Source organism: Paramormyrops kingsleyae, chromosome 8, assembly GCF_048594095.1.
Source record: "Paramormyrops kingsleyae isolate MSU_618 chromosome 8, PKINGS_0.4, whole genome shotgun sequence".
Classification (NCBI taxonomy): Eukaryota; Metazoa; Chordata; class Actinopteri; order Osteoglossiformes; family Mormyridae; genus Paramormyrops; species Paramormyrops kingsleyae.
The window spans coordinates 19,047,198-19,063,682 of record NC_132804.1 but is presented as its reverse complement, the minus strand read 5'-3'; the positions used below and the strand labels follow the sequence as shown (position 1 = coordinate 19,063,682).

Sequence of the window (16,485 nt, the reverse complement as noted above, 5' to 3'; positions counted from 1 at the left end):
TTGCAAAAATACAAATTAGACAAATATGCAAATGTAAGAATTTCCCAGAACTTTAGGCTGTGCAGATATGCCACACTTTGGCAGAACAGGTTGTCTTCCTGGCAGCAGGTAATGATGGGTAATGGCGGGTAATGAGAGGCACAGCAGGATGGAGTCGGCGCAGTCAAGGACGGCTGGCGTTCCAGCCTGCCGCGAGACAGGATGATGGGACGAGACCCGAGAGCATCTCACTGAATCATCCTCCAAGAAGGACTCCATCAAACTGCGGGGAACGCTGATTAACGTGCCATTCGTGCGAGCATGCATGTGCATGTGTGTCATTTCCTGTACTCTCTCAACCACTGATTCCCCACTGAAATGGATTTTCCGTCATAAGGTTGTGAGTTAATAATCCTGCTGTGTTAAAGCTTTATAATACTGAATTTTTATATTGTACATTTGGGAATGTACTGTGATGCAAAACAATGGGAAACAAGACTTGATTTGACAAAAGAAGCACAAAATATTGCCTGGAAAGGCTCCAACCCAGCTAACAGAGAATGTTCCCAGAACTTTAGCCCACGTTATGGGAAGGTCTTCTCAAAGTTGGCAGAGAACGTTCTTACTGTGATGTTAATGGAACATTATTTCCACATTTTACATTGTCACATGGATGACAGGTTCTGTAACTACTTATAAAATATTGTTTTATAAGAGTGCATACAGCAAGCACAGTCTCGAACCCAAGACCATAGGGATACAAAACCACAGTGCTACCCAGTGCTGTAGCATGCTTGCTATTTGTTTCTGTTCTTAGCTGTATTAGCAGGGGTGGGATAACATTCTGGGAACATTAGGAAAACTGGACACTGAATGTTTCTATACCTTAATCACAATCTGTAGACATTCCTAGAACAAAAAATTATAAGTGGGGACAATGGCTGCACAACCCTACAAAAACTGTGACAGGCCACAGTCCTGCAGGCCTTAGGAAACGTCCAATAATTAGCACCTGAAACTCCAGGTGAAGTTACTTGTATGAATATTGACTGTGATCAAGTGAGTAAGAGCTGAGGAGCTGAGAATGACTGAAAGCCACCAAGCTCCGTGGCTATAAATGCGAGCATGAAGTGTAGATCGTATGACATAGACCTCACATAGACCTGACAGTCAATATGCATAATACTCTAAGATATTGGAGTCATTTCTGGAGAAAGTCTGTGGTAAACACAGGTCAGATTGCAGGTTTTCTAAAGCCTTGGTTCAGAGTATGTGAGGAGAGCACGCAGAGGGTGGGTGATGCTGGGATGCGAACTGGCACTTTCAGGGGGAGAGGGGGGCAGCTGACTGTCAGGACTCCGTGCTCCCTTCACTCATGCACAAACGTGTTTATGCACATCAAATACCCGTCTCAGGGCATATCGCTATAATAATGTTGAGATTACAGCAGAATATGGAAATATATACATTCTGACTAATGCCGTTCACAAGGTCAGTGCCATGCTGGACACGGAAAATGGAGATATCGAGGCAGTTTGAGCCACTTTGTAGAAAAAAAAAAATGTAAAAATTACACATGCAAATATGAAAATACTCATTACATTTTCTCTAGAGGTGCCCCTGGGGCAGGTTAAATTACAGAATATCAAGCTCCAAGGCCAGCACCCCCCCCACCTCAATGCCCGGTGTTAAGGATGCGGTCAGGGACTCCACACCGGCATGTTAGTGGTGATCGTTTCCTTATAACTGGGAACCTTTCAGATGAATAAAAATCAGGCCGAGGGAAGCTTGGCTCAGTGTGACAGATGGGGGGATGCAGTGTGGTGCTCCAGGGGAAACAAATAGCAGAGAGAACCCCTGGGCCTCCGGTCAGGAGCTCAGGATCTGCAGCTGCGCCGGTGAGAACTGGCTCAGACGTCTGAGCCTCCACCCCGACTCAGCCATGACACTGATTCTCCTTCAGGTTGGCTAATAATGGTAGTAATAATACAGACATTCCCCGGGTTACCATATTTTGACTTTTCTGTTTTTCAGTACATTATTCAATAAATTGCATGAGATATTCAACACTTTATTATAAAATAGGCTCTGTGTTAATGATTTTGCCCAACTGTAGGCTAATGTAAGTGTTCTAAGCATGTTTAAGGTTTAAGGTAGGTCAGGCGAGGCTGTGATGTTTGTTAGGTCAGGTGTACCGTATTATGATGCATGTACGAGTTCTTTGCTTTTCATAAATCCAAACTTGTTCTGCTGAGTGACGCTTGTGGTCAGAGAACAGGCTCAACTGTTTTTGGGAGCTAAGGGCCTTGCTTCAAAGGCCCAACGATATCAGGTTGCGATATCGTTACTCTGATAGACACATACTCCTCACTCAGAGAGACACACACCCCATCCAGCGTGTTTGAGAAAGAATTCGGTGCAAATCGACCTGTGGGTACATTGGAAACCATGGTGACGGACCACACCTCTCCTCCATCCCACCACCTCCAGGTCATCGTGGTCCACCCTCTCTCACCTGGCCACCTGGTTGATGACGGGAGCGAAGTTGGTTGGTCCATACAGCTGTACTGTTCTGAGGCTCTCGAAATAAGCCTCTAAAACCCCTTCAATCCCCAAACAGTTTGGGTTCTCGCTGTCGGTGTTCTGGAAAAGGCAGAGAAGATGTGTTAATCACATATTTTTTTAACAGTGTCTATATGCTGGTCAACTTCAAATTCGTTTTCCATGCCTCAATGGGATTATGTTTGGCTAAAATTAAATTTCAGAATTTAAAGGGTAACACATGGACCTCTGAATAAAAGGGGCACTAGGCTTCAGAAAGCCTCCTCCAGGTAATACCTTTAATTAATGGAAACCGACGTTGCATAACGAAGTCTGAGCTTTGTCACGCCATGGTGGACCTTAATTGAAAAAGTTTTAATGCAACAGCCGCAGTTTTTTTAGGGTGCAAAAGCAAAATGGAGGGAAGGGTCTCGGGTTCGGTTTGGCATGGAGATCGACCACGGCCATCAGGACGTGAGATTTCTGACCTCTCGTCAAACACTTTTTGAAGAGGGTTATCTTAAAGACGCAGTAACGTTTAAAAGCAGTAAACATGAGCCAAGAAAACAATCAGCCCAGCTGAGCCTGAAATGCAAGGAAAGCATGAAAAAGACATAAACTCGTGAAAACCGTGTAAAATAAACAAACCGACAAACAAATACTAAAGAGAATGTACTTTGTTTATTTTCATTTGTCTTTTTCTCATAAACACTAGTGGCAAAATAATCCAACAAAGAACCAGAAAATGTGTTATTTGTGTATGAATAAGTAAAACAGGCATCAAATGTCTGATTATGTATATACATGCAGGCATTATATATTTAAACAGTATAGGTGAAAGACATATTGAACAAATGCAGGCAGTATTTAACTGCAGTGACCTGTTCTTACATGCAGTGAGCACTCCTTACTACTCCAGTGAGAAGGTTCTGCCCCCCTCCCTTATTCCCCTTTGAGGTTTATAGGTTATACATATAAAGTTCAGCATTCATTTAATGTGTGATTTGCTATAATAATTTGTTAATCATTATCAGCCTTCTCCCCAAAATAATATTAAGTTAATTTTGTTCTTGCTGATTTAATTAATTTTTGCTGAAACGGCCCCTGGAAGGGTAACAGTGCTGCAGTGCTAACGACTACCTGCGCATGAAAAATGTAGGAATTCACCCCGGGGGTCTGCTGAAGCCTCAGCCTGCAGGTTCATTCTGGAATTACTCATTCCACTCTCTAAGTGCCAGTGTAGCAATCTCAGACTCCCTCCTGCCGCTCTCCATCTCTCTCCCTTTTAAATCCGGACATTGTGCTAAACGCGTAGACGGGAATGTTGCGCAAATAAGCAAACAGCTTCATAATAGACAATGGAGCAACTGCCAGAGTTAAAAGGAGCCAGATGAAGGGGTGAATGCAGAAGGTTAAGGGAGAAAGCCCCAACAGAGATCAGCCAGAATGCTATTGTTTTTTATTGTTTGTTGCATTTTCTATTGTCATTACAAAACAAAATCATTATTCTGTCTCGCTGTTGGAGCCTCTAATATAACCCACAATTGTTTATCGCTCTTTCCAATCAGCTCTAATTTTCACACATTCCTATGTAAAAAGAAAAAAAAAAAACACCCTTTTCTTACCAAAGGGAATGCATGAGAGATCTTGCCATTCGGGGGCAGCTTGGCACCAAAGCCATAAGCAGGGAATAGCTTGTCACTGTCGTAGTCCTGGATGATCTCCCCCACAGCCTTGAGAGCCATGGCATAGGCGTTCAGCTGGTATGGGTTCATGTAGTGCAGGGACGTCGGTTGGGAGGGGTTCCCTGCAAAAGCCCGGCACACACAAACATGCACAACTGCATGACAAACACATCCACCGGGACACAGTCACTGGCAAATGCATTCATTTTATTTCCTGCATAAATAGAAAAAAACTTCTGCATTCACCACCTCTGCTCAGCTGGTTCATTTTATGAAAATTGCAACGGACTACAGCTGTATGACACGCAACAACTGCAGAATATAGTTTACAGTCAAAAGCAGTGCAAACCCTTACCATTAGATGCAGTGAAGTCTATGGCCACAGTGAAGTTCAGCTGTGTCCTGTGTGAAACATATAGCTTTATTAAAACCACAGTGCAGCCATACAGGATATCCAGGAAGACTTTTATTGGCATAATATCACCTGTAATACGATGGGATCGTGACCTATTTATGTATTATGAGGTGATCTGGTAACATTGAGCTAGATTTTCTCCAAGTTCACGAGTTCTGCTTCGGCCTCATTCCTCTAGGCTGACCCTGTTTAATTAACAAGTTTATCTATATGGGCCAACTATGCTGAACCAATAAATATTACAGCGCCAGAGTTTTCAGGTCAAATGTTGCAGCTCATACACAAATAAATGTTGGTATTTTATAGTCACGATTCATAAAATCTTTAAGTACTCTGCGGCATTATAAAAAAAAAAATACAGTGCTCTACTTTAGCTCCTCACTACCATTAAGATAACAATCTTTTTGTTTAGTCCACTGGTTAATTATTACATAGATTTAGCAATATAATTAAAAAATGTCTTCTGTCCAATCAGGTGTGTTAAGAAAGACTCCAGAAAACCTGTGAGCAAGACTAAGGTCAGAGCCACATTGGGGGGGGGGGATCTAGGGAAACGGCTAACACAGATTCTGAGAGTGACAGGCGTGGAGGGGAAGGCAGTGGTGTATGTCAGATAGCTTAGCATTGTCAGATAGCTTAGCATTGTCAGATAGCTTAGCATTGTCAGATAACAGCTTGAACAGACATCGCTGGGCTTAGACATGATCCTTGCCCCCCTCACCCTCCGCGAATGAAGTCCACGAAGGTGTGCTCAGACTCCACTTTGAAGGACAGGAGCGTGACCTGGGCACAGGGCAGAAAGCGGGCACTTAAAAAGGCCTTGGGGTGGTACCACGTCAGCAAATGCACCAGGGAGAGCTTTGTGCCTTACTTACTGTCCCAGAGTTTATGTATTTTTTCTTTTTGCCTTTCTTTTTCGGATTTAAAACCTGACAGGGCATAAGAAAAAAGAACGAGTGAATGAATGTGTCAGAAATATTTCTGTAGCAATACCCACCCTTCCGTCTTTCATAGCCACTTATGTGGCACAGGGTGACAGGTAACCTGGAGCCTATTCCAGGAAACAGAGGGCGCAGGGTAGTAGGGGCCGTGGACAGGATGCCAGGTCATCACAGGGAACACATGCAATTGCATAAACAATCACAACCTAAGGGCAATTTAAAGATGCCAAATGTGTAACCACATATTTTGTATTGTGGGAGGAAACTGAAATATCCAGAAAAGATCCATGTGAACACAGAGAGAACATGCACGCACGCACGCACACGCACGCACACACACACACACAGACAGACACACACAAGCACAGGTTTGTAATTATATCTTTGTGGGGACTCTCCATTGATTTCTATCCCAACATGACGACCTTATCCCATACCCAGCCCTAACCTTAACCATAAGTTAAATACAAGACTTTTGACATTCTTACTTTTTTGATTGCATTCACAGATCTTTGCAGGGAGCTGAAAAATGGTCCCCACGACTTCAAAAAACAGGTTTTATTACATTGTGGGGGACAGTTGGTCCCCACGATGTAATATAAACCTAATCCACACACACACAAAGATCTAAAGCCCAGCCCTGGAGCTGTGAGGCTGCAGTGATGCTGTGCCACCGTTCTGCCCTCAATAGCAATGAATTTGAAATGTAATATTGAGAGTTACGTCATCTCAGAAGCAGGTGAATACGCCAATGGGATAAAGGCTTCCTTTTCCATAAAGGTCACAGGGCATGCTTTGTGTAGTTCAATAGCGTTCATGGATGTCCTGGGGTAGAGTGAAGTCAGATGATCGGCTGAGCATTCGGTTCACATGACCAGTAATTCTGTAGCTGCATCCTGGCCGTTCCTTCCAGGCCTTATCTCTTATCAGTCCTTTAGGATCAAGATTGACTTCAGTGTAGAACAAGCCATGAAAACTGCAATGCTTTTTATTTCCTGTTTCAGGGTGAACACTCACTTATTTACACTATATCTTTTTCCCATAATTATATTATTCTGTTTAGTGCCAGATAGCCAACACTAAATGTGTTTAATGCATTTGAAACAGAATGTGGTTATCTATTAAACACTTACGTAGTAAATAATGACACTCTTTCACACTGCATTTTTCATGTGCGCATAGCATATATTTTTTTTCCCACAGTCACTTAAGGCATGAAAATATTCAACTGATGGGGAAAATGAAAGCTTCCCACCTCATAGACATTAAACTGGCTCTGACCCCGAGACAGCTCTCTGTAGCTGGTGGTGAACTCGCCGATGAAGTCATGGCTGCGGAGGAGAAGAGGAAAAGAAGGTCGCACTGATCACCTTAGCAGGGCACCAACGTGACGCTCACAAGCGCCTCCTTTTCTGAGGCTCCCAACATCCGACAATAATCAACACATCAAACAGCTTCCATTTTCTTCATAGATTGCGGGAAAATGTACAGACTTTAGGTTTAGAGAATGAGCTATTCAAAGGGCAGCTCTCTTCTTGTTCACAGAAGCAATTTCATATGTCATGTGAATCGGTGGGGGCCACACAGAGTGTTTTGAGGGCTGAGGGATGGGTTTGGATGGGATTGTCACAGTCCTTGTATTAATAAACTAACATTTCTGTGGCAGTTTTGTACTGTCCATGAAGGGCTTCTTTGAATGCTGCAGTTATATTTTTGAGCATCAGAAATGACAAAAGGTTTTAAATTTTAATGCGAACTAAAGTCAAAGGTGAATGAAAGAACCTCCACAGCACACAAAGTCCTCCTGGACGCAGACAGTGCTTCCCCAGGAAAAATGCGTGCAGTGCTAATAATGCAAAGAGGTAGCAAACAGTATGTTTACTAAAAAATACCTGCCATCTCTGTCCCAGTCATAAACATCCACCTTGACTGTTCTGGAAAGGACACAGGAAAGAAATCAAGAGACAGCATGGGAAGATTATCTTCTTAGCAGATAGATGGCAAAGTTGTCTTTGCTGGGGATTAAAAAGAACATCTGAACTGGGTTCAAAACTGTCCTTTCATGTATTTGATGGAATTGCCTTCGGAGTCTGTAGTTCAGGTCCGTCCCCTGAGGCACACACAAACAAATTCCAAAAAAATATCTGGCAACTGTCAACACACTGAAGAGTACACAGCTCCTACTGGCATCTCAAGCGTAAACACTTCTCAGGGTGGGGATAAAAACCAAAGAACATATCTTACAGTTCCACAGCACTACCAATCTCCCACATTAACTTTCGGGTCGCACTCACCTGTCATAGTCGCCATTACACAGTGCCCGAACCGGGATGGTGAAGGGCTGCCAGACTGGATTCAATGTGTTCTTTACAACCTCAGTCTTATGGCAGATGGTGAACCTGGAACATGGGGCAGATAAAACAAGACTAGAACACTAATATAAAACACAAGTAGCAGAGACAGAGAGAGAGTCTGGCTGGTGTCACTGAAATGGGGAGAGAAATAAAGGTGAGGAGAAGATGAGAGCTTGGCTTGCATATGGAACACTCATAAGGATGAGAATAAAATATTTGGCTAGAACATGGAGGACCCATATGGATGAGGAGAAAACAAGGTTTGGCTAGAACATAGAACATACAGAAGAATGATGAAAACATGAGGCTTGGCTAGACCATGGAACATCCATTGGGATGAGGAGAACACGAAGCTTGGCTAGAACATAAAGCACCCATAAATATGAGGAAAACAAAGGGCTGCTTGGCTAGAACATGGAACACCAAAAATTATGAGGAAAACAAAGAGCTTTGCTAGAACATGGAACATCAAAAAGTATGAGGAGAACTCATTGATTGATTGGGTCATTGAATACCTATAACTATGATGATAACATGGAGCTTAATGAGTACATGGAACACGTGAGGTGAATGTGGAGTTTGGATGTCTGCAACTGTAAGAACACAACACATTAACTCTGATGATGCCACTGATTTCTCATTTGTACCCACGTGCCATCCTCATTACTGCGGTAGAACACTAGGAAGGGGTCAGACTTTCCAAAGAAGTCCTTCTTGTCTAGCTTGTTAGCACAAAACTGCATGGTAGCAAGGTCCTTGAAGGGAAAAAACAATTATAGTTATGGAAGTATTTCATCTGTAATTAACTGGCTAAAAAGCACAACTCAGAAAATAAATGCGTTAATCCAACAGGGATTTTATAAACCTTATGCAGTCATGACTGTGGAACATGACTGGGGACAAATTTGCATATAACTAATATGATTTGAGTTATCAATAGGAAGACATGCATTGTAAAAAAAAAAAATAAAAAATCACATTTCAGGAAAAACAAAATTCTTCTGGTGATTTTGGTTTCCATGGCAATTGATCACTAACTCTGTGCCAAAAGTAGGCAAAGTCCCACCAGGTAATGACACCAAATTAACCCTCATTCGGCTGATTATACTGTTTGGCCCACCTAGGTGGAGTTTGAGAGCTGAATGGAGGCTCGGGGGGGCTGGAGACAAGCTAGCAGGACACATCTGGCATGTGCTATTTACTCATATTTCTTTCTTCATTGTAATTTGTATTTGTCAGGGTTTTAGCTACTTCAGCTTTTACAGGATCTAGTACCAGGGAATTACAGTAAAATCACCTCATTAAAAGCTACACCCTAATCACTTGCTTCGTGACATTGCCCTCATAAGGCATTCAGAGGCTGTCCACACACAATGCCTGATTAAAGACATCAGGCAGACAAAGGTTTACATATACCAGCAACCCCCCCATGCTGAAAGAAGGAGAGTTCAACTTTGCCCGAAATACTGGAAAAGACATTCCACTTTTACGGTTTAGACTGAGCCGAGTGAGGAGAAATCGCACTTCCCTCTGTTTGATTACACGCATGTCAGTTAGCATTTCCAATAGCATTTCAGGATAAACAAATAGCGGTTTAAAAAACGAAAGGGGTAGAGCTTCCGACGTAAAACTGTAATAATAAATATATGAACAGAGGGGGGGCAAATCCCATTATCTGTGACACACATTTATAATTTAAAAAAAGAACTGTATTTTGACACACCCGTCAGCATCAAATGCTGATAGAAAGAGCCGGAGGGGCATAAATCTGACATCAAACGACCGAGGGAATTCTGAAAGCCAGAGAATGATTTTTCTGTCTCCCAGAGCAGCATCCTCGCTTCCGTCTCCTGTGCTGCTGCGTCTGTGTGCCCTTTGCTCATGCATGCGTCTGTAGGCAGGAATAAAAAAAAAGGTACGAAAACCAAGAACAGGTGATACTGACCCGGCAGTTGCTGAGCTCCTCGGCAGTCAAAATAACAGTCCCACATCTCTTTCCTGGAATCCCACTGAAAAGAGGGCGAAGAAGAAAAAAAACACAGAGAGATGGTTTACATTTTATGAAACATGCAGAATGGCAGTCAGTCAAAATAAAATAAAAAAGACGTAGGACAGAATGACTGTTCTTCCTCATGTACTCTATCTCTCCTCCACTGCTGGAATCACCCTGTCACAACAGGTCCCACCATTTGTCCCGTGAAAAGAAGAAGAACAACAATTAATCTACAGGGGGGTTTTCTCTTCTTTCTTCTACAGTCAAGGCCTGGTTTTAAGAAAACCCATTAGGTGTGAGGTTTTAAGCTCACTGTGCTCTCACAGGATGTACCATTAGAACACTAGTTTTTGCAAAAAAAAAAAAAAGAATTCATTTACTGTGACCTTACTTTAAAAATTGAAGTATGCACTCAGACTATGATTCAACATTCAGTACAAACTTTCCCATTGTCATCCAAAATCTGACCCCACTGTTATTTCAAAATTATCCAGATGACAATGGACCTCTGTAGGAAATCTTTAAATAACCAATAATACAATTTTGAAAATGTCCTTAATCAGAGAACCAGATGGGATCATAAAGCATGTTGTATCTAATGAATCCACATCAGGCTCCCCATAGGATCTCCAGTAGCCATATTCCAGAACCAAACCATGGGCACTAACCTTCGCACTCATCACACCACACTATCTTATACGTCACACTGTTTTCTCTTGTGGTCCACAATCTTTTTCCAGATGTCTTCACATCTTGTTCTCCTCCCACTCACACCTGCCCATGTAGCTCCAACCAGCATGTTACGCAACCATAGAAAAACTTCTCAGAACTTCTCACCAGACCTGTTTTCAGGACAGTTGCTGCTTCTTGGAACTCCTTACACATCACGTAACGGTCGACATTACACTTTACAGTGGTATTACCCTACACTCCACCTGTAAGTATTAGGGGAAATATTCATTCTGGGTTACAGCTAAAGATTCCCAAAGATGTCTAATGTGATCTGCAAAAAAGATTTTATGGTCTCCAGTTTTAAAAACACCATACATTCCCTGTCTCCACCAGTTAGAAGCAATAAGATTAAATCTTAAAGCCATCTGCTATAAATAAAAGTTTAAAAAATCCCAAGGTAAACAAAGACTAGCGAGAGGTCCAGCAGCAAGAGGGGCTGGGTTTAGTTGACTTCATGCTGCCATGGCTATTGGTGACCTCCCTGGAAACAGCAGCTGCAATACCAACAGTTAAGGCTAACAATTTGTCTTTAAGAAATGTAATCTTAAACCTATATCTCAAGAGGCATCATCTGCTGATTGACTTTATGCATGAAAATAGCTTTGAAAGACCATTTATTAGAAACTGTTTCTATTCACTCCCAAGATGACACCACCATAAACGCTCAAAGTAGTGGAGATAGGATTGTCCATGAAAATAAAGGCCACTAACAGGATGACTTGCAGTCCTTCTCTTCAAATATACAGCACTGTGCAAAAGTCCAAGGCAGAGAATGTTTAAGGCTATTTATATGGGTGGCAAGTATGTAGCATTAGAAGGCATGCACATGAAGAGTAACACAATAAATAAATAAAAATAAAAATAAAAAAACTAACAAGAATTTCTTCGGTTCTTCAAAAAGTCACTGATATCTGGTTGGATGGCTAGAAGAACACCACTAAAGTTCTCAAACCTCTCCTCAGGGGCACCTCAGTCATTCCAAGTATTTGTTAAATTTCTCCATCAGGTCGATTTAATTAATTAAATAACAATGAGGTATCGATTAGCTAAACAACGGATGATAGTGGTTGAGCCAAAAAATCCTTGGGTTTAGTGGAGAGGTTCTGAAATGGCTAATGTCCTGTGAAACAGATTATGATTCCAGTAAGTGAATGATCATAAGAACATGTAAGGCACTTTCAAAGAGAAAAGTCATTTCGAAAAGAGACCCTCTAGATCAAGAACCTCTAGATCTCTTCCAAAATTTAGGGAGGATCAAAGCAAAATTTAATTACAACATACTGCAATAATTTAAAAAGGCGTATTATATTGGAGAGCCCTCAATCTCCTCAAAGTCCTGTCAGAAATAAAGACGATTGCCAAGAGCTAATCTGACAAGATTAAATATATCAATTTATTATGTTTTACATAATGAACTTCTTTAAATGTCAAAGCCGGGTTTTTGATTAATGGACTTAATTAAGTCCTGATATAGAAGCGTCATATTTTTGTGAGTTTTGTGCTCAAAATTTTGTGCGATTGAAAGTACACACAGTACCTTCTGAGAACTTCTCAGCCAAGTGTGAGCTGTAAGCTCAAGAAACCCATCACAAAATCATGATGGTTTCTTCACCCAAGAAGGAAAGCGAGGGATGTAGATGTTGGACAAAGCACAAGAGTCGTCCTTCAAAATAGCTTAGGCATGCTGTTTCTACTGAAGAACGTGGCAATTTCTGTCATCCGAAGACACTGGAAAGTCATCCGCTCACCACCATCTGCTGGCGTTCCCATATTTCTGACTGCCAGCCTCTTCAGGAGCTTGACTGACAAATACGTCTTATTAATGGCCGCCAAGAGTCCAGTCAAGCATTAACGAGCTGTTGTGTGAAGGCTATGGTGAAATTAATGACCAACTTTACTTCCAAGTCTCCGTGCTACTAAAGACATATAGGGTGGACCAAAAGTCATTTTTGGTTTTTATTTTACAGTACTGATTGAGTCATTTTCAGTCTTTTAGGTGTTCCACGTGTCCTCCATCTATGCTGAAACATTCCTGGAGCTTCTCCCTGACACTGAGACACACTTTAGCTACACACACCCTGGTTAAAATCACTGTCCACAAATGCTTGCGAGATGAACTCCCTCAATTCATTCACTGTGCGGGGCTTCCTCTCAAAAACCTTCTCCTTTACTACGCCCCACAAAAATAAAAAATAAAAAAGTGCATGGGTGTCAGGTTGTGTGAACGTGGGGGCCAGTCAGTGCTGCCGTGTCCCCCGATCCAGCGCTGAGGAAAGGGGCTACTTTGTAAAATAATAACTGTATAGCTACTGTTGCCCCCCCCCCGTATGTGCACCCAGCCCCTGACGTAACAGAAATTCACCTCACTGCCATTGATGGGACCTCCCCAAGTACACTTAGTAACTTGCAATATCCCATGACACCCCCTTCTCTAGACTGAGGATTAGGACAGGTGTGAAAGGGGTCTTCTAATCTTCATGCAAATGTCAAAGCTACAGGACTCCTTCCCCTCTCCAGCCACTCTCGACACAGGGATTAACCCCTCTGATACATATATACAGGGAATTACCATTGAGGAAGTGAATAAATAATGGATGTGACATCTGTTGCACTTTAGTCTCGGTAATCCATTAGTCATGCCTGATAAAGAGGAAAGAGTATCATTAGGGAGGGATTTTGTTTTCTCTCTGAAATAAAGAAGACTTTGATCTCGCAGCTGGCATCTTAGACGCAAAAGATGCCTCATAACGTCATTCCCTCGGTGCCCCGTATTAACAAGCTACTCTGAAGTTACGTTTGGTTCTGTTGGCTAATCGGCCAGCCGGCTTCACAATGACGGGACGGCTGGTGACATCAAGCCAATAGGAAGGAAGCGACAGGGTTAGGTGTTGATTAAATTCCATTCTCACACAGCTCTTTCAAGACATCCCCAATGCCGCTGCCATTTCCCCCTGAAATTAAATATTAAATTGAATATGGACCCGGACATCTGGCAGGCTGCAGCACCCAGAGAGAGGATCACCATGTGAGCGTGTATTTCCTGGCTCAGTCATGTGCAGTGGTCTGTGCTCAGCACCCTGCCTCGGGCAGCCAGGTCAGCCGACAGCCAGATCCTGGGCTTCCAGTCACAGAAAACCGTAGCCAAGTCTCCCTCATGCATCCCTTACAGTTATGTCTGCAAGATTATTAGAGCTGGGTAATATCTAAATAAATAATATGTGGTGTTTGAATTTAATGCCCTGCAATTGGTTGGCAGCCCATCCCAAGTTATTCCCTGCCTTGTGCTCGCAGGGACAGGCTCCGGATCCCCGTAACCCGGGACAAGTGGGTACAGAGTATGGATGGATGGATTTGAATCTAAAAGTATCGGAATAAATGATAGGAAACTGGTCCCCATAACGGAAAAAAATGGGTATTCGTCACGTTGTGGGGACATTGTGTCCCCATAAGGTAAGGTATACACGCTCGCTCACACACACACACACACACACATGCACCAACTCACAGAAATGTTTGTATTCATATCTTTGTGGGGAGCGTCAATTCATTTCTATGGGCAAAACCCTGAACCCAACAATGACAGCCTTAACCCCCACCCAGCCCTAACCTTAGCCATAAGTGACTAAAGAAAATTCAAAGTTTTTAGTTTTTTGATTACAGTCACATATTTTTCTAAGATTGAGTTTCCACAATGTAATATACATCACAGACACACACACACACACACATAGAGTTATTCTCTGACATTCTGACAATCAGGTTTAACACACCTATAATTCATGTACATATTTAACATCCTGCAACAAACATCATATCAGTGCATTATTACCACAGCAGCATCCTGGCGGTGCTGCAGAGGAAGGGAACGGAGTTCAGACGTCAGCATGGGTATTTGTGCCCAGCCCACACAGCCGAGGCGGACTCTGTACATTCAGGCCGACACCGAGGGCCCAGGAGGGCATGAGGGCGCGACCAGTGCTGCCAAAGACGCTTTAAAGGGCCTGGCGGCACGGGAGAGGCTGAAGCCGGGAAGGCAGGGAAGGCGGCTGATTGGCACGGGAGAGGCTGAAGCCGGGAAGGCAGGGAAGGCGGCTGATTGGCACGGGAGAGGCTGAAGCCTGGAAGGCAGGGAAGGCGGCTGATTGGCACGGGAGAGGCTGAAGCCGGGAAGGCAGGGAAGGCGGCTGATTGGCACGGGAGAGGCTGAAGCCTGGAAGGCAGGGAAGGTGGCTGATTGGCACGGGAGAGGCTGAAGCCGGGAAGGCAGGGAAGGCGGCTGATTGGCACGGGAGAGGCTGAAGCCTGGAAGGCGGCTGATTGGCACGGGAGAGGCTGAAGCCGGGAAGGCAGGGAAGGCGGCTGATTGGCACGGGAGAGGCTGAAGCCTGGAAGGCAGGGAAGGTGGCTGATTGGCACCGGAGAGGCTGAAGCCGGGAAGGCAAGGAAGGCGGCTGATTGGCACGGGAGAGGCTGAAGCCGGGAAGGCAGGGAAGGCGGCTGATTGGCACGGGAGAGGCTGAAGCCGGGAAGGCAGGGAAGGCGACTGATTGGCACTGGAGAGGCTGAAGCCTGGAAGACAGGGAAGGCGGCTGATTGGCACGGGAGAGGCTGAAGCCGGGAAGGCAGGGAAGGCGGCTGATTGCAGCGTCAGGTGTAACAGCCACTGTTCATTTCCATCTCTTTCAAAATTAAGTCTAAAACAAAGAAATAAATCAATAAGCAGTTTTACTTCAGCAAATTAACTGACTCACTTCAACTGGCTAAGAGAATAACAGTAATAACTTAAATGAAACTCAGGGGGAAAAAAAATCTAAGGAGGTTCAGCAAATCAATGCCAAAAAAATCTATGACAAATCCTGTATCTGGGAAATGCCCCCACTGGGTGGGCAGTGAGCGGAGGAGGAGGAGCGGAGCCAGGGCAGATCCACACCAAAGTCTTTTCAGCGCTGAAGGGCCCTTTCTCAGAGAATGTAAAGAACTTGACGGGCAGTTCCCAGCGATGGTCCTCGGACCGCTCCGTCAAGCAGAGCATCTTTCAATGCAGTTCTCACCTGATAATGCATCTCTGTATGCATCACTGATCATTCTTACATGTGTCTAATGTCAATGCAACATTGTTCTTTGCCCAAGAATAATAATTCATTGGAATGAATGATTATCCATTCATCCATGCATCCATCCATCCTCTTATCCTATTCAAGGTCACGAGGGGTCCGGAGCCTATCCCGGAGGCTACGGGTGCAAATCAGGGAATAACCCAGGATGAGGCACCCACCCATCACAGGGAAATGGATGATTATGTAATGGAAATACTGAGAATGTGAGTATCCAAAACCCAGCAATATCACCATTTATTACAATTTATTTCGAAAATCACATTGTTTTTACTTGAAAAAATATCCCTGATACTGAAAAACATACCAGAACGTGGACAGAAAGTGAATGTGTGTGAGAGAGGTACTGTAATCATAGCCAGGCTGAACAATTGCCTGTTTCCAAATGAATAATATCAGAACCAGTGGCACCCGGTACTCCTAGGGTCCATTATATGGAGTCCACTATACTTACTTTTTAATCTTTCTGCCTGATACCTCTACAAATGGTCCCTGTGTTGGAGAGCTTGGTAAACTGCTGTTTCTGGTATAGTATCAGCAGGGGTATTAATGAGAGCGGCTCATGTAGGTGGAGTGCAGTGCAGAGCACTGAGGCCTCACACTCCCAGGGTGAATCCTGCTTCATTCTGCGTGTGTATGTGTCTTTTGCATGTTATTCACGTCTTATACTGCATTACTCAGGGGATTCTCATTCCTCGGACACTTAAAAGACCACCTGTCAGGGTAACCAG

At 43.5% G+C, this 16,485-nt stretch overlaps 1 protein-coding gene across 3 annotated transcripts in view; it reads right to left on the bottom strand.

Moving 5' to 3' along the window:
• LOC111851710 (copine family member IX) overlaps positions 1-16,485 on the bottom strand; it is a 42,639-nt gene that overhangs the window by 3,560 nt on the left and 22,594 nt on the right. The window contains exons 7-16 of one of the 3 annotated variants that reach the window (XM_072715421.1): positions 9,861-9,924; positions 8,567-8,670; positions 7,856-7,960; positions 7,454-7,495; positions 6,817-6,892; positions 5,496-5,549; positions 5,342-5,403; positions 4,561-4,607; positions 4,146-4,327; positions 2,495-2,622 (exon numbers count right to left, since the gene is read on the bottom strand). In XM_072715421.1, coding sequence (XP_072571522.1) covers positions 2,495-2,622; positions 4,146-4,327; positions 4,561-4,607; positions 5,342-5,403; positions 5,496-5,549; positions 6,817-6,892; positions 7,454-7,495; positions 7,856-7,960; positions 8,567-8,670; positions 9,861-9,924 — 864 coding nt within the window. The other 2 variants (XM_023826864.2, XM_072715422.1) reach the window with 2 other exon arrangements.